At 51.9% G+C, this 24,222-nt stretch overlaps 2 protein-coding genes across 4 annotated transcripts in view; both read right to left on the bottom strand.

The window, feature by feature from the left end:
• Window positions 1-10,244, bottom strand: part of LOC140900627 (patatin-like phospholipase domain-containing protein 6) — a 74,100-nt gene extending 63,856 nt beyond the window's left edge. Inside the window, exon 1 of one of the 2 annotated variants that reach the window (XM_073318148.2) lies at window positions 10,157-10,244. The gene's annotated coding sequence lies outside the window, so the exon portion shown is untranslated. Of the gene's footprint in view, window positions 1-10,083; window positions 10,105-10,156 lie in introns of those variants that run through there. The other variant, XM_073318149.2, reaches the window with a different exon arrangement.
• LOC140900630 (mucolipin-1) overlaps window positions 940-24,222 on the bottom strand; it is a 34,049-nt gene continuing 10,766 nt past the window's right edge. The window contains exons 6-14 of one of the 2 annotated variants that reach the window (XM_073318170.2): window positions 20,853-20,949; window positions 19,936-20,035; window positions 19,202-19,308; window positions 18,382-18,531; window positions 16,673-16,774; window positions 15,577-15,699; window positions 14,306-14,512; window positions 12,902-13,032; window positions 10,286-10,402 (exon numbers count right to left, since the gene is read on the bottom strand). In XM_073318170.2, coding sequence (XP_073174271.1) covers window positions 10,366-10,402; window positions 12,902-13,032; window positions 14,306-14,512; window positions 15,577-15,699; window positions 16,673-16,774; window positions 18,382-18,531; window positions 19,202-19,308; window positions 19,936-20,035; window positions 20,853-20,949 — 1,054 coding nt within the window. In that variant the 3' untranslated portion in view covers window positions 10,286-10,365. Of the gene's footprint in view, window positions 10,403-12,901; window positions 13,033-14,305; window positions 14,513-15,576; window positions 15,700-16,672; window positions 16,775-18,381; window positions 18,532-19,201; window positions 19,309-19,935; window positions 20,036-20,852; window positions 20,950-24,222 lie in introns of both variants that reach the window. The other variant, XM_073318169.2, reaches the window with a different exon arrangement.

The following is a 24,222-nucleotide window of genomic DNA, read 5'->3' as shown; positions in this document are numbered from 1 at the left end:
ATCTTGGCAACGGGCTTTGTTGCAAGGATAAGTTCCTGGGTTAGTGGTTCTGTTGTGTGGTATGTGGTTGTTGGTGAGTCTTTGCTTCAGGTTGTGGGGCTGTCTGTAGGCAAGGACTGGCCTGTCTCCCAAGATTTGTGAGAGTGTTGGGTCATCCTTTAGGATAGGTTGTAGATCCTTAATAATGCGTTGGAGGGGTTTTAGTTGGGGGCTGAAGGTGATGGCTAGTGGCGTTCTGTTATTTTCTTTGTTAGGCCTGTCCTGTAGTAGCTAACTTCTGGGAACTCTTCTGGCTCTATCAATCTGTTTCTTCACTTCCGCAGGTGGGTATTGTAGTTGTAAGAAAGCTTGACAGAGATCTTGCAGGTGTTTGTCTCTGTCTGAGGGGTTAGAGCAAATGCGGTTGTATCGCAAGGCTTGGCTGTAGACGACATTGTTTTATGATCTCTGTGTGTATATAAAGTCTGCTGCAGTTTCCACGGTATGCATCCGATGAAGTGAGCTGTAGCTCACGAAAGCTCATGCTCAAATAAATTGGTTAGTCTCTAAGGTGCCACAAGTACTCCTTTTCCTTTTTAGGAATATTAGAGTACTAATGGCACATAGAGTGTGCTATGCCAGAAGATGCAATTCACTAAAAAAAAAATCTTCAAAAGCAATGTGTTACGCTAGAGGTCTTTATACATAATTCAAAAAGGTATAATACTTAATGAAAATCTGTTTCAGTGAAGACCGTACTTTTTTTTTTTTTAAACAAACCAATAAGCATTTGTTCGAGCATTGCGGAAGATGGTTGATGACAATGGGAGTAATTGGGATGAATTACCTGAGCCCACTGTGTTTTCTTTGCGAACTAAAAGTACATGCCACAACAAAAATGTCACCCTTTCGACTAATGTTTTGTGATGACCCAGTGTTTCCAGAAGAAGTCTCAGAGAATTACACATAATAAGCATGTTATTACCGGCACCTTTCATGTACACATGGCATTCAGTGTGTCTTCATTTTACAAATACAACCCCTTCTCCATTTGTTTACAAAGATCCCAGATATGAATACATTTGGGGAAGATTTCTGCAAAGAGTACAGCATAAATATGAAATTGAGACATGATGCTGACAGTGCACTGGCTCTAAGTAACATTTCCAAAGCACAAGAACAACAGACATTATGCTAAAAGAAAGACTTCTAAATATGGGGAAATATCCTTTCATGTTGGGGACGGTGTTCATAGAATCATAGAATAGAATATCAGGGTTGGAAGGGACCTCAGGAGGTCATCTAATCCAACACCATGCTCAAAGCAGGACCAATACCCAACTAAATCATCCCAGCCAGGGCTTTGTCAAGCCTGACCTTAAAAACTTCTAAGGAAGGAGATTCCACCACCTCTCTAGGTAACACATTCCAGTGTTTCACCACCCTCCTAGTGAAAAAGTTTTTCCTAATATCCAGCCTTAAACCTTCCCCACTGCAACTTGAGACCATTACTCCTTGTTCTGTCATCTGCTACCACTGAGAGCAGTCTAGATCCATCCTCTTTGGAACTCCCTTTCAGGTAGTTGAAAGCAGCTATCAAATCCCCCCTCATTCTTCTCCTCTGCAGACTAAACAATCCCAGTTCCCTCAGCCTCTCCTCATAAGTCATGTGTTCCAGTCCCCCAACCATTTTTGTTGCCTTCTGCTGGACACTTTCCAATTTTTTCACATTCTTCTTGTAGTGTGGGGCACAAATCTGGACACAGTACTCCAGATGAGGCCTCACCAATGTCGAATAGAGGGGAACGATCACGTCCTTCGATCTGCTGGCAAGAGCCCTACTTATACATCCCAAAATGCCATTGGCCTTCTTGGCAACAGCAGCACACTGTTGACTCGTATCCAGCTTCTTGTCCACTGTAACCCCTAGGTCCTTTTCTGAAGAACTGCTGCCTAGCCGTTCGGTCCCTTGTCTCTTGCAGTGCATGGGATTCTTCCATCCTAAGTGCAGGACTCTGCACTTGTCCTTGTTGAACCTCATCAAATTTCTTTTGGCCCAATCCTCTAATTTGTCTAGGCCCCTCTGTATCCTATCCCTACCCTCCAGCGTATCTACCTCTCCTCCCAGTTTAGTGTCATCTGCAAACTTGCTGAGGGTGCAATCCACACCATCCTCCAGATCATTAATGAAGATATTGAACAAAACCGGACACAGGACCGACCACTTGATACCGGCTGCCAACTAGACATGAAGCCATTGATCACTACCCGTTGAGCCCGACAATCTAGCCAGCAAAGCAAATCAGGTGATACATGGTGTAAGAGTGAGACAATAATATAAAAGCTAGGGGGATAGCTCAGTGGTTTGAGCATTAGCCTGCTAAACCCAGGGTTGTGAGTTCAATTCGTAAGGGGGCCATTTAGGGATCTGGGGAAAAAATTGGGAATTGGTCCTGCTTTGAGCAGGGGGTGGGACTAGATGACCTCCTGAGGCCCCTTCCAACCTTGATATTCTATGATTCTACCTTACACATATACACACACGAGCAGTAAGTCACTGCAATAATTAATTAAATAGAGTGGATTTGTATTTATGTCTAGAAACCAGGGGGTGGGGGAAGAAAAGCTCATTTATGCAATCTGCTAATGTACTCTAAAAATTTCAGATACTTCATCAAAACTATTAACTAGCAAATCCTCATCTGACTGGAAGAGTAAAATTGTTCAGCATACCAGACAAAGTGATGGCCACAACTGCGGACCACTCAGATTAAAGGTATTGAATACCAAATTGCCATAACCATTTGTTATTTATGTGTAATTATCTGGGTTGAAAGTAAACGCCGGAGATTACACTGCACTGCACCGGTGTCCTTGCCAAGGTGTGTGGGCTGGGCTCGTGGCCCCCAGAAGGGGTGGGGTCTCTGGCAGAAGGTGTGGGGGCCAGATTCCCCCCACCAGCCCTTCCTGACAGCTGCGGCGGCGGCTAGGAGCACCAGGCCCTTGTAAGTCGCCGGAACCCAGGGCAGCCCCCTTTGCTCCCCCACTGTCAGCGGCCCTGCTGATAGCATCCAAAAGTGCTGCCAGACCCTATGGCAGGGCCATTGATGCAGGGGGAGGTAAAGGGGGCAGACACATTAAAGCATAAAGCGCTGCCACAGCAGCACTGTAACATCAGCTGTGTACGGGCTGGACCGGTGGCCAGTTCTTACCGGTATGCTGGACCAGCCCACTTTCATCTCTGGTAATTATGATGTTTTTTTCCTAAATAGAAGCGTTGTTAGTTTGCAGAAATGTATTTGCAGCAGAAAGACATCGGTACGGTAGAAACACCACAAGAGGCTAATACGATGTTTAGAAGACAAACAGCAATTATTCTAATGAAGAAGTCAGGTAATAACTTTCTCCCATGTACTATGGACTCATAAGGTGCATGTGAAAATAACAGGAAGAGTGGAATTATGTTACGTAGCAGACTTCTCTTAATACCCCTAAAGTGGGACATCTCACAGGTTTGGTTCTGTAATGGTGACTATATATCAAAAATATCTTTAAGCACCAAAAAATTAGAATGGGGTGAATGGTTGCTATTGATAGACCAGTTAAATGAAATATGTATTTTTATATACAGCTACAGTAAAAATTTGAGAAAATATGACTCACAAAAGCAAAAAATGTTCAAACCAGTGACTGGATTAAAATATTGACATTAAGTAATAAATAAAAATGTACATTTTGAGTGGTCATAACAATCAACATTTCATAGCGCTATATTGATTTTTCAGAAAGCCGCATCCCTCCTAATTCGCCATTCGGGTATCACCATGAGCACTTGTCTGTGCTCTGTACCCCCAAGTCTCTCCTCCCTTTTCACATACTCGCCCACAAAATGAAACAGCACCCCTCAATCATCAAATAAATCAATTGCACATTAGCAAGGAAGAAGCAAATAGTGAGTGTTTTCAGCCGAAAGCCACACCCCTCCTAATTCGCAACCATCCCTGGACTGGTGACAGGTGCATGGGCAGCCAAGTCATTGCAAATAAGCAAGGAAGAAGCCAATGAAAAAATCAAAAGGGCCACTCTGGTATCACCTGGGGCTCATGTCTGTGCTCTGTACCCCCAAGCAAGGAATAAGCAAATCATGAGTGTTTTCAACCCAAAACCCCACCCCTCCTAATTTGCAACCCCTGGACCAGGCAGTAGCAGGTCCTGAGCAGTAGCCAAGAACATGTCCAAAAAAATTCCTACAGGAACTCTTTAAGAAAAACATCCAACCTTGATTTAACAACTGCCAGTGATGGAGACTCCGCCACAACCCTTGGTAAGTTGTTCCAATGATTAATTACTGTCACTGTAAAAAAAATTACTTTATAAGCTGCCTGAATTTAACTTCAATTTCCAGCCATTTTAGCATGGTATACCTTTGTTTGCTAGGCTTAAGAGCTCCTTATTAAATAGTTGTTCCCTATGTAGGTACTTTAGACTGGAATCAAATCACCCCTTATTGATCTGTTAAGATTGAGCTCCTTGAGTCTATCAGTAGCATGTTCTCGAATCCTTTAATCATTCTCATGGTTCTTCTCCTCCCTTCTCCAATTTATCAGCATCCTTCTTAAACTGTAGACACCACAACTGGACACACAATTCCAGTGCCATATCCTGCCTACTCCTACTTAAAAAGGTCCCTATTTATGCATCTCAGGATTACAGTAGTCCTTTTGGCCAGAGTAGCACACATGGAGCTCATATTCAGCTGATTATCCGCTGACCCGCAACTCTTCTTTAGTTACTACCATGAAAGTAAGAGGCCCTCAGGCTGTAGATGTTACTTTGTTGCCAAGGAGGTGTCTTGTCTGGAGCTGCTTTGGCCCCATGGCTTCCTCCATAAATGGGTCATGACCTGCCCCCAGAGACAGGACCCTCAACAAACCCTCAAGCTTCCACTCACCTAAGCTGACATGCTCAGGGACAGGGGACCTTATCAGACAAGCTTTGTGGGATCCAGAAGTTGATATTTTTAAAATAGGCTCTTATTGTTTGAGGGACACAAACAAAAGTCGCTTTGGTGACAGATGCTTTTTTCATGCCTCAGACACAGCCTGCACTGGGTGCAAGTCATAGGTGATCATGTGCTGGGTTGCACAGGGCAGTTTACTGTAGTTAGACAGTGATGAAGGCTGCCTGTAAACATCTCCTAGACAGCAGATCCTTTGTTACTGCCATTGGCCTCTGCACAGCGCTTCAGGGCACCACAGAACTTACGTAGCTACACCCACGTTTTTATATTATGTAAGGGGAGGGGAAGAGGAAGAAAAGGGAAAAGTGCTATAGGTTAAAAAACAGACACACCGAAGTTGGTGCAGTTTGCCCTTAAGAAGCAAGGCAGCTGCACACACCCACCAGAGAACACAGCCACTTCTCCAAGATTGCCTTTATCAACTGCCAGTGACAATCCCACCACACTATTTACACCAATCCCACAGCCTTAGTGCTGCCCACTGCCACGAACAGAAGTGCAAGGGCTGCTTTAGCTTTCACAGCCCAATCCAAACAAACAAAAGTGAGAGAGGTCCATGGGCAACTGCAACCTCGGCACAACTGAAGGCTTCAGCCACTGGGTGCAGCTGGTGTAGGAGTCGCATTACAATAGCGGCCAAATAGCCCTCTCTGGCTCTAGGGCATAGTCTGCTGGCAGCTCTACAGCCCCCAGCTGCCTGCTCAGACTGTGCGTGCCCGTGACACAGGCGGCATTCCGGTCCCACATCACCAGGAAAGCAGGTGAAAGGTCAATGGTAGGTGACACTCCAAGCAACAGGTGCATGGAGCTTCATATAGTTTGTAGTGATGTACTAATGAAAAGGTCCATTCCCAGCCCAGTGTGGCCTCCTCCCTCGCCACACACACCCACCCGCCTTCAAAAATCATCAGTCTGTCCCCCCACATCAAGAGGGCTCTGACTTAGGGTTTTTCCACAAACATGCTGGTCTCTGAGCCTTTAGGCTTTTTCTCCACAACCAGGAAGGCTAGAAACTTTCTTTAAAACAAAAGCTGAGAGTCCCCTGACAGCACATGATGCAGGGAGTTTCAAGGGGGGGTTAGGGGGGAGAATGTCACACCCAATATTGCAAGGCTTCCGCAAAAGTCACAATTCAGCAGCACTGATAACCCCTAGAGGAAAGGGCTGCATGAGCAGACAGAGGCAGGCAGCAGCCAGGATCATTTTCCGTAGCTGGATCACTGAAAGATGCCTCCTTTTCCCCAGCACCAACTCATCAGAGCCAAGACGCTTGTAATAAGCTCCTCACCCCAGCAGCAATGCAGACAGAGTGACAGCCCCTGTGCCTGGGGAGTGTAGGGCAGATACTTGTGGCAACGGTTGGTCCCCAGCACAGCAGTCCTGGCACCAGAGCAGGGCTATTACAGATGCATCCTGTACAGTCTGGAACACAGACCCAGGCTCAGCTGCTGGCACTATTAGCAGGGCCACGTGCTAGCCACACAGAGTGGGGTGAAGGGGTTTGGCACATGAGCCCATTGCACTGAGAGGGACAGACAGCAACGTGGAGCTACTGAGAGGGCTGAATGCAAGGGGCTTGTTAGAAGAGACAGGGCCCCCTTCCTCCCTTGACAGCAGTGGCCCATGCAGACAGACAGCAGAGGGACAGCACAAGCTGCAGGAGGCCAGTCGTCAGTGGAGTTTTCCAAGAGGGAGAGGGGACACTAATAATGCTGAGCTGCCGCCGTGCCAGCTTCCAGAGGGGAACAGCTGCTTGTGTTATGAAACATGCCCTTGACCCATCCTGTCCAACAGCCCACGAGACAACACACCCAGAGCAACATCAACAGCCCCTTCAGCCAGCTCCAGCAGCACAGGCCTCTGCCAGCCACAGAGGAGACAGATCATGGGAGCAGTCACTAGGGTCTAGGCCAGCTGTGCACCAAGCCCTTCAGCAGGGGGAAAAGACACTACAGTGGAAGGGCCAGCGGAGCTGTTCAAAAGTGCTCTTGTCAGCTTAACTCTGCTCTCAACAGAGCAGCAATGGTCAGAGCATGCACATGGGAAAGGAGCCCCAGACTTGAGAACCTCTTACCGTGCAGCCTGGATCTAGCGCCCATGGTCCAGAGCACGGGGTTTTCACAGAGCTGCTGCGGTCCTGGGACACAGGAGTTGAGCACAGGTGGCAACGCTCCAAGCCAAACAAAACATGTACAAGCCACTCAGCCTCCTGCCAGTCAATAGGAAGAGCGCCACACATTAAGCAAGGGGGGAGGAATTCACTTGAGATGATGCACCAATGGCACTGCTGGGAGAAGCCATCAGGCAGGGGGGCCTCTAGGAACCCAGCTGCCTGCTGCAGTGTGCACTGACCAGGGTTTGGGCAACAATCTGATTGAAGCGCAATTCATTGAGAGCCGCAGTCTGAACTAGCATCACCAGGGCTGGCTCACAGCCACACTCATCTTCATGGGGATTCATCTCAGTGGCATTCAGCAGCCCAAGGACCTGCCCGAATCTGGATCTCCCTCAACAGATGAGCAGGTACTACTGACATCACCAGTACTGACAGCCCTGGCCAGGGAGAGGGGCTGCAGGCAAGCTCCAAAGCTGGTTATGCTGACCCCAAAACCGCAAAGTGAACACTCTCCAAAGCCCAAAGAGGTGCCAGCTTCCTGAGTTGGGGGCTCTGCCAGAGGAAGATTTAAATGCTCCTCATGCTGCTGCCAGCCCGCAGCCCTGACCCTGCTGGAGACCCTTTCCTGCAGAGTTCCAGGCTGTAAGTGAATTCAGAGTGGACAGGCTTGTGATTTCACAGGAGGTGGAGGCAGGATGCTGCCAAGTCTGTCCACAGCTGCTGCCAATTTGTCCACACCCCCTGTTTCACAGGGACTCCACCTGGGCTCCAGAACGCCCAGCCCTGGGGGCCTTCCCAGTCTGCATAGGACACAAGCTCTATTTGGTGTTGGGAGTGGAGGGCAGCCCATAGCTCATTCTCCACACAGTGGGTCAGTGAATGCCCAGTGCACAAGGCTTTCTTCACCGATAACAGGCAGCCAGGGCCTGGGGCTCAATGCTGCAAGGTAGATGGGGAGCCTAAGGAGATCTGGTCCCTGTGCCCAGTTATAGATTATGGGGGCTCCCGCTGGGTACCAGAGACACAATCTTCCCCCACCGTGCTTTTAGCTACATGGCCTTAAAGGAACAGAGGCTGCTTAAAACCATTAAAGGCATGTCTACATTGCCCCCCTCTCTCAGGAGCATGTAGCCCCCTTCACATGGCTATAAATAGTGTTGACCATGAGGTGTGGCTTGGGTGGGTAAAGATACTTGTACTGAGTTCATACCCAACACAGCTTTACTTGCCCAAGCTGTGCCTCCCTGTCTACACTGCTATTTTTAGCAGGGTAGTGCCCTGCAGCTGGTGCCCTTCCTCCACTACAGGAAATGTTTCCAGCTGCAGAGAAAGGCTCTGCCTCCCCCATCACAAGCCTTTCACCGATGTGTAGATACACCCAGTGTAGACACAGCCCACTTTTCACTGTAGCATGTAACTATGTGCGCATCACACAACACTCCTTCAGATCGCGCCTTTCCATCTGCCTGTTTTTGTACCTGCAGCTGTTAGGAGTCCACTCCAGAGAATGGGTGGGGAAGGGGAGGTCTCCTGGTCCACTTTCCTTTGTTTGCCAGCCCTCTGGGGAGGCGCAGTTACACTGCCTGGCTCAGGTGCTCACCAGTAACAGCACAAACCAGAGTGCAGAGGCTGTGTGCAGGGGAGGCAGGTTCTGCTGCCATCGCTTGCTCATGGGGATGCTAGAGACCCTGGCAATGCGAGAGGAATTTAGAACAACCAGCAGGCCCTGGACCTGGAGGATTCAGAGTTATTCCCTGGAGTTAGAGTTAGGCCTAGGGGAAAGGATCTGACTGGTCTTGGTCCACAGAGGCTAGCCAGCAGCCACTCTCAGCGCACACACTAGTGCCCGGCTGCAAACAACGCACAGGACAGGCTGGCGTCTTCACTGCAGCGATTCCTAAAAACACATGGTTTTCATAGAATCATAGAATATCAGGGTTGGAAGGGACCCCAGAAGGTCATCTAGTCCAACCCCCTGCTCGAAGCAGGACCAATTACCAGTTAAATCATCCCAGCCAGGGCTTTGTCAAGCCTGACCTTAAAAACCTCTAAGGAAGGAGATTCTACCACCTCCCTAGGTAACACATTCCAGTGTTTCACCACCCTCTTAGTGAGAAAGTTTTTCCTAATATCCAATCTAAACCTCCCCCACTGCAAGTATTAAAACGGCAAGGTGACTGGAAAAGGGCCCTGGGGCTATGCTGCTGCTGGCATGGAAAGAACCTGTCCTTTCCCACAGGGTTTTCCAGTAGGAACAGGGGAGAGCAGACTGTTTCTAAAAGTAACAAATGTAGACAAAAAAATAAAGGCCCCAAAGGCTTTTTTAAACATCTTGAGGCAGCAGGAAGGGCCCCGTCATTCCCTCCCCTCCCTGGCACTGCGTGTTGCGGGAGGGGGAGGCAGCTTGAAAACATTTTAAAAAACACCTTCAAAACTAAAGCCAACCTATCAAGAGTCCAGCAGACAGCACCCAGCACAGCGTAACTCAGTGATGCCCTCAGCGGGGCATCTCTGCAGCAGTCAGAGAAGAGAGCCGAGACTGGAAAAAGCAAGATGCAGAATGACAGAGTACCCAGGACACAGGCTCTGGGGATGGGACCAGTTCCCAACTGGGAGAGGGGGGTGTTAAGAGCAGAAACAAGGTCTGGAGAGTAGCATCTTTCCCAAACTCTCCTAGCCCCCTGCAACGCTGGGCTTTCCCTGCCTAAGGGAGGAAGGGCTCCATCAGGGGAACTCCTTCTGCTACATAAACTCAGCAGTCTCTGCTGGGCCCCAGGCTGGGAGGAAAAGGGGAGGATGCTGCTGAGGGTTAGCACTGCCATGGCAGTGACAAAGGGAGTCCCTCAGCCCTTTTCCTCCCCGCTTCGCCCCCCCCAGGATCACACAGCCTGGTAAAAGCCAGAAGGTAAATAAAGGTGCTACATAAAAGCTGTGGCCCAAGGTTCCAGCCCACGTGGCCAGCACGTACTGAGCCAAGCCAGTGTTATAGGCTAAGGGCTGACTCAGCAGATCCAGGGTTCATCTTGGTGGACAGAGCTCACCCACGTCTCTGCTTGGGGGCCACATAGCCCCACTCCTGCTACCGGTCCTTGAAGTCCAGCCAGGGAGGCAGCTGCCATTGGGTGCGGTCGCAGGGCTGGGATTGTCCCTATGACCAATGCCCTCCATGCAGTTCCATGTACAGGCTCAGTTCCCCAGCAGTACAGCAGGGTGACAGGTACGCAGATCAGGCTCTCCCGCAGCTGCATTGTCAATTCACCACCAGCGTGTTGTCCTGCAGTGGAGCCCTGCAGGGTGAGCAGAGGAAACAGAGTGGTATAGCCCCAGCTAGATGCTGGCCTCTGGCACACGCACCACTAGGCACTCTTGAGGACAGGGGGAATCCAGCCCCAGAGCAGAGCCAGCTGTGAGGCTGCCATGCAGTTCAGTGGAGCTCAGGCTGCACGAGGACTGGCCTGCACCATAAAGAAACAGTTGCAACACCTGGAAGCATCATGTCCCTCCCACCAGCCTGTTGCCAGCTGCACAGCTCAAGCAGGAGCTGATCTGCACAGCGCGTTGCACTGAGGACTTCCCTACACCGTGATGCCTGCTGCAGAGAAAGGGCCGGGCCAGGAGGTTCTTGAGCAGGTTGCTAGTTACTGACCTGGCTGCTGTTTAGCCTGATGTTTGAGGCCCTTTTATACCCAGACAGAACAATCTGTCCAGATGTCCCTTTCCACCCCAAGTCCTAGGGACCAGCTGGGGAAGGACTCAAGAACTGCCTCCCATCTCTAGGCTGTAAGTATGCTCCTGCCAGTAGTTTGATATGGAGCTCATGAAAGCGAAGGACTAATACATTTGTTAAGGTTACAGGCTTCCTGGTGCCCCACAGTCCTTATAGCCCCCGGCTATCCCAGCCCTGCCAGTTCCCCTCAGTCCCAACCAGCCCCTTGCTATCCCAATCTTATGCTCCCACTTCTGCCAGTGGGCTTCAGTCCCAACCTGCAGTCCCCTGCTATCAAAGGAGAGGTCAGTGAGGAGACAAAAGAACATAAGAACAGCCATACTGGCTCAGACCACTGATCCATCTAGCTCAGCATCTTGTCTTGGACAGTGGCCAGTACCAGAGCCCAAGGGGGAAGTGTACAGAATGGGACAGTTGGAGTGATCTACTCAGTCTTCCCCTCTTGGTTTCTAGCAGTCAGAGGTTTAGGATTGCCCCAAGCATGGGTTCTATCCCTGACCATCTTGGCTAATAGTCATTGATGGATCTATCCTCCACAAACTCATCTAGTTCTTTTTTGAATCCAGTTATACTTTTGGTCATCACAGCATCCCATGGCAATGAGTTCTAAAGGTTAATTGTGTTATGTGAGAAAAAAGTATACTCACTCTTGTTCATGCTAAACCTGCTGCCTATTAATTTCATTGGATGACCCCTGGTTTTTGTATTGTGGGAAAGTGTAAATAATATTTCCCTATTCACTTTTTCCACACCATTCATGGTTTTATAAATCTTTATCATATCTCCCCGTAATCATCTCTTTTATAAACTGAATAACCCTAATCTTTCTAGACTCTCCTTGCACGCAAGCCATTCCATAGCCTTCATCATCTCTCTTGCCCTTCTCTGAACCTTTTCCAGTTCCACTATACCCTTTTTCAGATCAGGCAACCAGAACTGGACACAGTATTCAAGGTGTGGGCACACTTTGGATTTATATAGTTGATTATGATATTTTTGGTCTTATTTTCTATTCCTTTCCTAATAATTCCTAACATTGTTAGCACTTTTGCCTGCTGCTGTGCATTGAGCAGAAGTTTTCAGACCTATCCATGGTTCTCTCTTTCTTGAGTGGTAACAATTAATTTAGAACCCATCATTATACAGATGTAGTTGGGATTATTTTTTCCAGCATATTACTTTAGATTTATCTATCTTGAATAATGTTGCATCATCTGCAAACTTTGCCACTTCACTGTTCAATGTCTTTCCCAGATCGTTAATGAATATGTTGACCACCACAGATCCCAGTACAGATCCTTGGGGGACCCTGTTTAACTCTCTCCATTTTGAAAACAGACCATTTATTCCCACACTTGGCTTCCTATCGTCTAACCAGTGACTGATCCATGAGGGTGCCTACCTGTTATCCCGTAGCAACTTAGTCCCTTAAGAGCCATTGGTGGGACCTTGTCAAACTTTCTGAAAATCCAAGTACACTATCCACTGGCTTGCCTTTACTCACATGCTTGCTGACCCCTCATAATCACGCCTCACTATTTACAAACGCCATGTTGGCGCTCTCTCAACACATCATGTTTCTGTGTCTCAGATAATTCTGTTCTTTACCACGGTTTCTACCAACTTGCCCAGTGCTGAAGTTAAGCTCCAGAAGTGATCCTGGCCAGTAAACCTTTTTCAGAAATTGGCGTTACATTAGCTACCTTCCAATCATCTGGTACAGAGGCTTCTTTCAGTGATAGATTACATATCACCATTAGTAACATCGAATTGAATTTTACTTTTGAGTTCCTTCAAAAATCTTGGGGGAACACCAGCTGGTCCCGGTAACTTACTACTGTTTAATCTATAAGCATGTTCTTAAGCCCTTTCTATTGACCAGTGTACAATGTGCAGTTCGCTTCTCCGCTTAGTACATGGGGACCATCCCTCCCCCCCACCCGAACTCCTAACAGCCACGCCCAGGTCTGACCCTAGAGAGTTACTGGAATGGGTTAGAGCAGAGTGGTTCAGCCCATCCTGTCCCCAGAGCCTGCTGGCTCCTGCCCTGCATACATACCGCTCGCAGCAGCAGAAGACCGAGCAGGAGGAGCTGCTATCACAGCGGAACTTGCCAGACCTTGGGCTGTCTTTGCACTCGGCAATATACATGTGGAGCTGTGTGATGGGCACATCACCCTCACACTGGTGCTGCAGAAATGGACAGAGAGGAATCAGGCTGCCTGCCCACTAAGCCTGGCCTGATAACCCTCTCCAGAAGCCTCCTACAGCTTCTCTCAGCAGCAGGGGAGCTCTTGGGGACACGGGAGGGGGAGCCAATCCAGGGCACTAACTAATCTGAGGGCTGGTCAGGGCCTGTGTGGACATGCTGGAGTCTTGACCATGGCCTAGCTGAGCCTTGATGGTCTTAGCAGAGGCCAAGGATCTGATGGGCCAAAGACAATCCCCTCACCTCACAGGCAGCCATGCCAGGGCCTGGTGCAGCATAGGGAAAGCTTACCCTATGCTGCCTGCACTGCTCAAGTTCCAGGCCCAGGGCCATCCTGGGGGTGGGAGGTGCAGGGCCTGGGACAAATCAGCCCCACCCCATTCACTCCAGGCCCTGCCCCCACTCCACCCCTTCCCCCAAGCCCCACCCCACCCCTTCCCGCGAGCATGCCCAGTCCCCACTTCTCCCTCTCCCTCCCAGCGGAACAGCTGCTGGCAGCAGACAGGAGGCTCTGAGAGGGAGGGGGAGGAGTGATCAGTGGGGCTGCCAGCAGGTAAGAGGCACTGGGGAGCAGGGTTTGGAGCCTATGGAGCACAGGGCCCCCCCAAAGCATGGGGCCCGTGGCAGTCACCCCTATTCGCCATACCCTAGGGACAGCTCTGTCCAGGCCTAGAAGAAAAAGTTCCACAGAACTGAAGAGAAAGCTAAAGCCTCCCCAGAGGACTTCCCTACTCAATACACATGAGGGCAGACTCCAGGGCCCTCACTCCCCTTCCCCACAGCCCTTGGAGGGCTGGCAGCAACAGGGCAATGGCAGCACGGCCAGACATGCTAGGGCCGGAGGGACCATAGGTGGCGCCACTTTGGATTTGAATTGGTGGAGCCCCTGGGTCGTACTGGAAACGGGCTGGCTCAGGCACACAAGTGCTTATGGTCTCAAGCAAAGCTGTCTCCAAACCACGTCCCCAGGCGATCACTGCCAGCTGCAGCTAGGCCCAGGGGAGGAGACGTGTCCTAGCCCACACTCCTGTCATTGGGTAACTAAGCCCCCCGTTGGCACCACTCTAAGAGGGCAGCCCATGGAGTTCACAATACTCCCTGCTGGAAGGGCTTTATGTCCCAACATGCTGTGCTCCACCCCAAGACGGAGGTGGCTGAGGGAACCTGAGACAAGGTCCATTTCATGCAGGTTGGACATGGCTCTCAGCTCGGACAAGCCTGCAGCCCAGGGAAGGCAGCACTCCCCAGACTGACCTTGATGGTCTCATAGGAGCCGGTGATGAGTGCAATGAAGAGGCTGAGCACCATGTAGATGAAGAGACTGATGAAGGTGTAGAGGTAGAGCTGGCTGAAGAGCCACACCAGGTAGCTGTTCTGTTGCATCTCAGCGAAGGTCACGAACATATCATCCCCATTGATGAGGGAGAAGAGGCATTCGGACACCATGGAGAGGGAGCGGAACTGCACATGGGACAGAGAGCCAAGCCCCTGAGTACAGTATGGCCAGGCAGACCCTGGAGCTAAGCCACATGGGGAGCTGGAGCAGCGCTGCGTGACCATCTAGGCTCAATGGCAGCAGAGCTACCAGCAACACAGATCTTCCCTCTTCAGGGCCTTTTGCTATAAGCTCTATCCGGCCATTAGCCCCCTTCCCCAAATGGGTGCAGAGAGGGGAAGGGACTAGCCAACATCCCCCAGCAGGGTAGCAATAGGAACAGGCCCCTGAGGGCTCCCATTTCCTGCTTGCCTCACTTCCTCCTGCCTCTCTCGCCACCCGCTGCTTAGCGCTGCCTGACCAGGAGCAGAGGCTCTGGCAGAGCCAAGCCAGGCCGAGCCGAGCCATGGGCCAGAGGTTCTGTTGTAGCAGCCTCACCTGCTCCAGACCCTATGCTGCACTAAACAGGGCAATAGGACAGAGAGGGTGATTCCTCGCTGCTGCTACCCACTGTGCAAGGAGAGGCTGATGCCAGCTGCGTGTTGGGGGATGGACTGCTCTATCCCCATCATTTTGTTTCCACTGGGAGGTTCCTTATGGATCTTCCCCCACCCTGAGGGGACTGGGATGGGGATCAAGACTGGCTGTGTTCTCCCCTAATGCTGAGCAGTGCTTGGAGGGTTATTGCTATTTTACAGGGCAGAGCTACCACCAGCACAGCGGGAGACTTCAAGGCTCTGGGATCTCTGGCTTGGGCTGGGGATTTGGAATTCCACCCAAGCAAAGGCAGGGCTCCAGTGCCCCATGCCACACAGACCTGCCCCCCCCCCAACATGGTACAGTCCCCTTCTCAATGCCCCTAGACACACTGACCTGCCCCCTTATGCTACTAGCCACACAAACTGGTCCCCCCACCCCCAATGCCCCTAGCCAAACCTAGTTCCTCCCCGGACCCTCACAACATGGCACAGTCCCTCCATGCTCCTACCTACACAGACTGACCCCCCAGATGGTACAGTGCCCCCAACACTCCCAGCTGCAGACCTGGTCTCCCCAACCAACCCCGACATGGTACAGTGCCCTATGATACCTTGACATGGTACGGGCCCAGTACGATCCACCCGCAGAAGCAGTAGCCCAGGTAGATGACAGCCACACAGCAGCAGAAGCGGATCATGTTGGGGAGGGCGACCCTCATGGTCACTATGAGAATCTGGGGGAGACAGATGTGATTGTGAAACACGAATAGTGCAGGAACTCTCCATCAGGGAGCCCAGAGTCAGCAGGAGACGCCAAAGGGGATACAATGACAGAGCTGGGTATCCCCAAGGGATAATAGGATCAGTCACCACACAGAGATCAGATGGGAACAATAATAATTGCGGGGCAGCACAAAGGTCTGGGAGAGGAGGCAGCAGATGCAACAGCGGCCTGCTGCATTGCATGGCAGCCAGCAAGGCCCCAGCTACTCTACACTGAACGTGCAGAGGCATCAAGTCTTGCCAGAGCCCTGCAGAAACAGCACCTGGGACCGAGTCCTGTCCCCAGGCCAGCAGCGATCCTCCAGAGGAAAGGCAGCTGAGTGTGCATAGCTGGGGAGACCCATGTCTCCTGTGGCAGAGGCTGCTCCTAGGAATAGGAGGGACATGTCAACCTAGGGGAGGAGCAGGAAGAGGTGGCCCAGGAAGAGGAGCAAGTGCAATGGCATGATATCACAGGGCAATGGAGCTGAGTATCAGGGCGAACGATCAGGCTGCAAAATGATTCTTAAAGGGAGCGTTGGAAGCCCCATCCTTTCAGAGCACTGATGTGGAGTAGAAAGAGCATTAGCCAGCACAACAGGTTTACATTGAATTGTTCCACTTTTGTTTGCTGAGAAAGCAGGGCTGGAATAGCTGGGGGGTTGCAAGTCAGCTCTGAGGGGCACTGGCAGAGCTGGGGGGGTGAACCCCATCTAATCACAGGGGCGTGGCTGCAAGTCAGGATTGAGGGGGATCGGCAGAGCTGTGAGAGAAGAGCCAGGGGTAGGGAGATGCAGTGGCATGCTGCAGGTCAGGATTGAGGAGGCAAAGTCTGCCCAGGCCTTCGCTTCGAGCAGAATACAGCACCTCAAGCAGCGTTGCCACTCACTGAGACAGAGCTCTCTCGCTACATGCTGTGTGCGTCTGCACGCAGACATCACTCACATTGTATTTCTGGAAGAAGCTGAGGTAGCGGATGACCCCGACCCAGACCAGGAGTGTGGAGGTGCCCAGAAGGATGCTGCACACGTCATAGCTGGCCAAGTTCTGCAGACAGACACAGACACGTCAGGCGGCCCCGCCCTTCACAGCAAACGTGCCTCCCATCATTAACAGGAGCTGAGGTGCTTAGTATCCTGGACTACCCAGCACTCACTACCATTCCGCCAAGGGCTGTGGTGGGTTCTCCAACACTGGCAATTTTTAATTCAAGATTGGATGTTTTTCTAAGAGCTCTGCTCTGGGGAAGTTCTCTGGCCTGTGCCAAACCACATGATCCCAGTGGTCCCTTCTGCCCTTGGAATCTATGAATCCATTACAGCCAGGGGAGCAGAACCCAGCTGACAGCTACCGGCAGGTGGACAGGAGAGCCCGAGGAGCAGCAATACAAGACACTGAGGGCAGCCCTCAGCCCGTTATGCATTTGGAACATGATTGATTGGAAAAGATCTGCATCAGGAAAGGCCTTGCAGCCTCTGGAGTGGGGAGGCAAGCGAGGGGAGGGCAGGTCAGCGAAAAGCAACAGGACCAATCGGAGGGGAGAGGAGGAGACTGATCACTCCCAAGCCTGGCTCCAGGACAACAGCACAGTCTGTCCGTCCTAACCTGGCCAGGGGTCCCCTTTGGGATGGGTCAAGGGCCAGAACAGGTTGGGCTCAGGACAGGGTTGGCTTGGTACCTGGCATGGTTTCCCAAGGGAAGGGAGGAAGCCACTCAGGCCCTTTTAAACTAGGCAAAGACCTGGCACGAGTACCTAGTGCCTTGGGTCCCCTACATTACGGTCTGTGGCGGGGAAGGGCTGTACGCTGGAGGGGGATCATCACTCAGGGCCCCGCATGGACCTGCGCAGACCAGGATTTCACTAAACACTCAGACGTGCTCAGTAGCCATGATCGTTCCCTCACTCCAGAGCATGGGGACAGCAGCAATCCGGCACCCATATGCAGCTATTGGGCCATGCAGTCTCAGAGTGGGTCCTTCCCTGTCCCTCTCTCCCTGCTGGGAACAGAACAGGCAAATGGTGCCTCAAGCTCTACAGGAGCCTACAGAGCCACAGGATTACTGCACTGATCTTACAAACAGCCCTGAGCTAGGAGGGAACATGACCCCAAGGCAGGAGGTTTGGCAGTGCCCACATCTGCACCTAGGCTGGGATCTCCATGCCCAGCAAGCTGCCAGCTCTACAGCCAAAGTCACTTGTCAGTGATGCTATTGGCTGCCTCTCTGTTTTGTGACTCACTCCCATTGAGTGCCCTGGCCTGGGGCCGCTAGGGAGCTGGTTCCTCTAGTAAAATCCCCTCAGGCTACAGCTATTAACAGCTCTGGCAGGGGGCAAATGGTGCATTCCCAGAGGACCAGCATCTTCCTCTTCTCCTCTGGCCTGACTGAGCAAGGTCCTTGCCCCAACCCTATCAGGGAGGCGCAAGGAGGAATCCCAGCGCCCCAGCCACAAGAGTGCAGACGCCACCTGCTGGGAGTGAAGGTGTGGCCTTCCAGTGGCTCTGCACACCCTGCCAGTGCCCCTGCCCTGGCAGCATTCCCAGGGTGCAGAGGAGATGTTTTACCAGAGAGATTCTCTGGGAGGGTTCCCCGGCACAGCCCCAGAGAGAGGGGGAAGAGCACACACAGGAATGGATGCCTGGCCATCCCCTCACCTTTGACTCAATTCCGATCTTCATGATGGTCCCAGACACTGTCAGGACATCACTCACCACCAGCAGGATGTACCAGCCATTCACAAACTCCATGCGGTCTGACAGGGAGACATCCTGGTTGTAGCGTCTCTGAAAGAAATGGCCCAGCTCCTGCAAGCAGGATGGAGAGCGGTGATGGACCCACAGCAGGGACAACGCTTCCCAAGCAGGGGGCTGATGTGGACTCCCAAGAGTCCCTTGGGGATGTTTGGTTTGGAACATGGCTGCTGGGCGGAGAAGGCCCCAGTGGGAGTAGCAGGCCCCATGTCCCAGAATCCTCACCCTTGCAGAGGGAGAAATAGACAAAGCAAAACTCTCTCTCTCTCCTGGAGCACTGGGCAGAGCTGGTTTTCACCTAGCTCAAAATAAAATTCATATTTGCCCTTTTCACCAGGTCACTTTCTCTCACTTCACTGGTCTGATGCTCTGCTCACCTCCAGGGCAACTCAGCTGGGAGCAGCAGGTTCCAGCCTCTGACAGCTCCATCTCAGACTGACTGAGCCATTCCATCCCCAGAGATGCCCACGGCCCTCAGCCTTATTCAGTAGATGTGTGCCTCAAGGGATTCATAGGAGATGCCCTGGGAACCCTCCCTCCTGCCAGAGAGACCCAGCCTCAAAGGGGATCGCTGCAGCAGGCACAGCCTTACACCCAAGTGGAGGCCCATCATTCCTGAGAGGCTGCAGGAGTGCAAGGGGCTGTGCTGTCGGAGCCTGATGTTTGCCCAGTGGCACTCGAAGGGTTCATGCTGGTCAGCCCAGCAGGCCAGGCCAGTACTCACATGCTGCAGCATCAAGCCCCGGATGATGGAGCGGGCACACAGGATGAAGGACAGCACACAAACAAGGATCACAGCCACGTCAAAGAACACGCGGAAGGTGTTGTCTCCTGGAAGAGGCAGTGGATCTCCTCAGCAAGGGAACACCAGGGTGGCCAAGCGGAGCCCAGAGTACAGTGTAGGACAGCCCCGGTGGAGGAAAAGCAGCAAAGGAGACAGGCTCCTCCACAAGAACAGAGTGCTCAGGGGTCTGAGAATGGAGACAGCAGCGCCCGGAGCCCACATGCCACACCGGCCAAGAACGCCCAGCAGAGAGCAGCCACCACCATCAGCCTGCTAGACAGCAGGGGTGACACCCAGTGCCCATCCTGAAGCCAGGATTTTAGTTACGTGGGAGTGAGGAAGTAAGGAGTAGGCGTGTCTGCTCCGATCACAGGAGCGGTGCATGGTCTTCCATGGACACCTGCCCTGAGTCACATCACCCAGAGATCACTCCAACGCTGCTGAACAGATCCCTCCACCTGCCCAAATCATCCCCCGGCACAGATCTAGCTGAGGAAGGCTCAGCCCAGAGGCGAGGTCACATTTGCTGTGAAAGGGGGCGTCTAGAATGGACAGGCCTGAATGGGGTTCACAGCAACGCTAGCGCAGCCAAACCAATGGCCCTTCCAGTTAGCAGTGGGGGGGGGCGGGGAGGAAGACTGCCCCCCATTCTGTCTGCCCTTCCCACCCCCTACCTCGGCCATACACGCTGGGGTCCTTGCACTCTTTGATGTCAGCTTTGTTGTCCAGGCTGATCTTCACCCGGCCACTGTGAGCCTTGTTGTCAAACGTGATCTGGTGAAGGAAGAGGAAGACTGCTACTGCACAGCGAGGAGGGAATGGGATGGCCAGGAACCTCTCTGGCTGGATAGTCCTCACCAGCCCTGCTCCTGCCACAGGACTCTCAGTCCCTTATTATAGTCCTGCTCTGCCAGGCAGCATGTGCCAGCAGCACAGCTGGGTCTCACACTGACCCTCTGACGGAGAACCTGCTCAGCGAGCAGCCATGCAGAGAGGGTGCACCTGGCAGCCCCGCAGGCTCAGGGAGCCCAGCTGGGCTCCTCCTGGCTCTCTGGGAAGAGTTCTTGGCTCAGACGCATGAGCCAGTTGGAATCCAGCTCCTGAGCTGGTTCTGCAGGGCCAAGAGGAATGAGCAGCAGCAGACTTCGTCGCTTGAGTCAGCAGGTGGCACTGTGGAACAAGGGCAATTTCACAGTGTCTTTCCAGCTGAGAGCCCCACTAGAACTGCACCACAGCCAGAAACCTTGGCCTCCTCCCTGGCTCCCTCCTCCTATGTCATGGCTGCTCACCACCCCAGGGACTCAGCCCAAAGAGCTACCTGCCCTCGCTCGCTGGCCCAGGGGCACATCGCTCGGAGGAATTCAGCCTGACCGCTCCTTTGCTCAAGAGCGAGCGTTCCCCGACAGCGAGAGCGACCAGGCTGTGGGGTGGTCTCCCAGGAAGAAGGTTGTACAGGCTAACGGCTTGTCCATCTCTAACTCATCCCAAAGTCCCATGCTTCCCTCAGGCAGCTGCAGACCTAGGGGAGTGCTGGCTATGTATTTCTCTGGCGCAAGCAGGTGCAGCTCAGAGCTGGGCCAGGGTTACTCACAGTGATGGTGAAGGTGTAGCAGTCCGGGATCTCATTGTTAATGATCGTCTGGATGTTGATGGCCTTCAGTTTAAACTGGATGGTGACGTTAATGAGCCTGCAGGAGACAGTGATCAGACTAACAGGACGTCTTCGGAATGGAATGGACCATACCATTCCATCACTCCAAGAGGGAGCTGCTCTTCACAGCTAGAAACTCAGCACCATACTGCCCCTTTCGGCCCAAAGCTACACAGGCCACCCCCCCTTAAGAAGCTGGTGTTGGCCCAATTTACAGATGGGGAAATAGCAACTTAGCTGAAATCACGGGAGCAGTGGCAGAGCCAGGAGCAGAACCCAGAATTCTGACTCACTGCTCCATCCCAACCACTTGATAACACAGCCTAAAGGGAAACCAAGGTAATGTCTTTACACTGCAGCTGGGAGGTATAATTTCCAGCTCAGGTAGATGTACATGCACATGCACTAGTTCTGCTCGAGCTAGTGCCTAAAAAGGCCGTCTGGCCACTGTGGCTTAGGCTAGTCATCCTAGTACAACCACAACCAAGATCCTAGGTACGGCTCAAACAACTAGCCTAAGCCGCCATCCAGGCCACGGTGGCCACACTGCTGTTTTTATTGTGTTAGCTTGAGTAGTGCATGTGTCACACCTCCCCGCTGCAGAGCGGCTGTATTCTTAACAATAACGCCATGAACATAACCGGTGGGCACTTTGAGCTGCCTCCCCCCACCAACACCGCCTCCTGCTTGTTAGTGCATGGGAAGCTGTCAAGGTTCCTCCCCCACTCTGAACTCTAGGGTACAGATGTGGGGACCTGCATGAAAACCTCCTAAGCTTATTTTCACCAGCTTAGGTTAAAACTTCCCCAAGGTACAAATTAATTTTATCCTTTGCCCCTGGATTTCCACTGCCACCACCAAACTTTAACCGGGTTTAGTGGGAAACGTAGTTTGGACATGTCTTTCCCCCCAAAAATCCTCCCAAACCTTGCACCCCACTTCCTGGGGAAGGTTTGGTAAAAATCCTCACCAATTTGCATAGGTGACCACAGACCCAAACCCTTGGATCTTAGAACAATGAAAAAGCTTTCAGTTGTCTTACAAGAAGACTTAATAGAAGTAAAGGAAACACCTCTGTAAAATCAGGATGGTAGATACCTTACAGGGTAATTAGATTTAAAACATAGAGAATCCCTCTAGGCAAAACCTTAAGTTACAAAAAAAAGACACAGACAGGGATAGTCATTCTATTCAGCACAGTTCTTTTCTCAGCCATTTAAAGAAATCATAATCTAACACATACTTAGCTAGATTACTTACTAAAAGTTCTAAGACTCCATTCCTGTTCTGTCCCTGGCAAAAGCAGCATACAGACAGACAGACCCTTTGTTTCTCTCCCTCCTCCCAGCTTTTGAAAGTATCTTGTCTCCTCATTGGTCATTTTGGTCAGGTGCCAGTGAGGTTACCTTTAGCTTCTTAACCCTTTACAGGTGAGAGGATTTTTCCTCTGGCCAGGAGGGATTTTAAAGGGGTTTACCCTTCCCTTTATATTTATGACAGAAGCATTTTCCCCCGTCCCATAGTTCAATTCAACAGGGAGCCATCGCCTTCAGACTCGTCCTGCTAGAACTAGGATGTATATCTTTCAGCTCAAGCTAGTGGTATCTTCCCCAACCCTGCGCTCATTCACGTTATACAGTGGTCACCGCACACATCCTCAACACCACAGAGCTCCTAGGGCCCTATCACACAGTCCTCCAGAGCTCAGCCAGACCTTAGCAACTGTGCTCTCTCAATTGCTGAGTCCCAGATTTAGCAGCATGTTGAGTAACCACAGGGGAAGCAGAAGTTCTTGTAGACAGTGCAGCAACAATGCCACTGTGCTAGCACAGGCTGAAGCAGGCCCCAGAGCCCACGTAAGAAGGAGAAGGGAAAAGAGGGACCCAGGGCACAGGAACAATAAGAATAGCTGGTTCAGCATTTCAGAGCCCAGCGGAGCACCCTGCCTCACATGCAAGAGTCCCTAGGAGCCACTGAACAAGATCAGGAGCTTCTCAGGATACTGAACTGTTCTGCTCAACTAAGGCTTCTGCTCTGCCTGTCAGCCTGCCCACCAGTGTCCCCCAAACTCAGCCCTGCCAGCCAGCCCTCACACCTGTCGTTCCCCCAACACACATACCAACTTGGCTCTGCCAGCCCCCACACCGGTCTCCCCTCCCACCAACTTACCGTCAGCCAGTGGGCCAGCACATCTGTCTCCCCATCAAGACCCAGTGCCAACAACCAGCCCACCCACCTGTCTCCCCCGCTCACACCCACCAACTCGACCCTGCCAGCCAGCCCACCTGCGTCCCCCTTCCTGTCCACCAACTCGACCCTGCCAGCCAGCCCACCTGCGTCCCCCTTCCCACCCATGCCCTTACCTTGCCACAGATTTTAGCCACTTTTAGTCCCTCACTCACTCTCCATCACTCACAGGCCCAGGTTGCCCCACTGAGAAATATGAAGACGGTCCCTGCTGCACCCTACGGTTTCACCCCTCAGCTGGGGGGGCTTCTGTCTCTTACACTCATCAGGCCTCGTCTACACTACGGGGGGAGATTGATATAAGTTACGTGAATACTGTAGCTGAAGTCGCCATGCTTAGATCTACTCCCCGCGGGGTCCGCACTACACAATGTCGACTGGAGACGCTCTCCCCATCAGCTCCCCTGGCGCTTCTTTTTCAGGTGGAGCACAGGAGTGGACAGCGATCGGCAGTTGATTTAGCGGGTCTTCACTAGACCTGCTAAATCGACTGCCGATGCATCGATCGCTGCGCATCAAACCTCCTTCCCCCCCCCATTAGTGTAGACAAACCCTTAGTAATAATTCTGCATGCAGTGGGGTCTAGTGGATAGAGCACCGGCCTGGGACTCTGCCACTGGCCTGCTTGGTGACCTTGGGAGAGTCACTTCCCTCCCCATGCCTGTTCCCCTCTTATCCCGTGTCTGTCATGTCTACTCAGATAAGGCTTTTGGGGGCAGGGGCTGTGCCTCACTAGGCGTCTGTGCAGCACCCTGCACAGTTCTGCAACGGGAACCAAGTGACGCTGTGGTGGGAGATGGTGCCCGCTTAGCAGGGCCCACAGAAGCAAATCAGACCTGTATGTACTTGAGGAATTGAGCTCAGGCAAGAGACTCTCCCCCTCTGGCTGAGGAAGTTGATTCATCTCTGTCCAGCAACACTTTTCATGAATAAGGCTGTTTCCACTACAAAGGCCCTAAATTTGGAATCATCAGAGCAGGAAACTTTGAAGAGCTGAAGCCACACATGATGCTGCATGTGCTGCCCCCGGGTAATGCTGCCAGGGAACTAACAGGGTCTCCCC

The sequence above is a fragment of the Lepidochelys kempii genome, chromosome 20, assembly GCF_965140285.1.
Source record: "Lepidochelys kempii isolate rLepKem1 chromosome 20, rLepKem1.hap1, whole genome shotgun sequence".
NCBI classification, from domain to species: domain Eukaryota; kingdom Metazoa; phylum Chordata; order Testudines; family Cheloniidae; genus Lepidochelys; species Lepidochelys kempii.
Note: the sequence above shows the minus strand (reverse complement) of the source record. Positions and strands in the feature narration are given on the sequence as shown.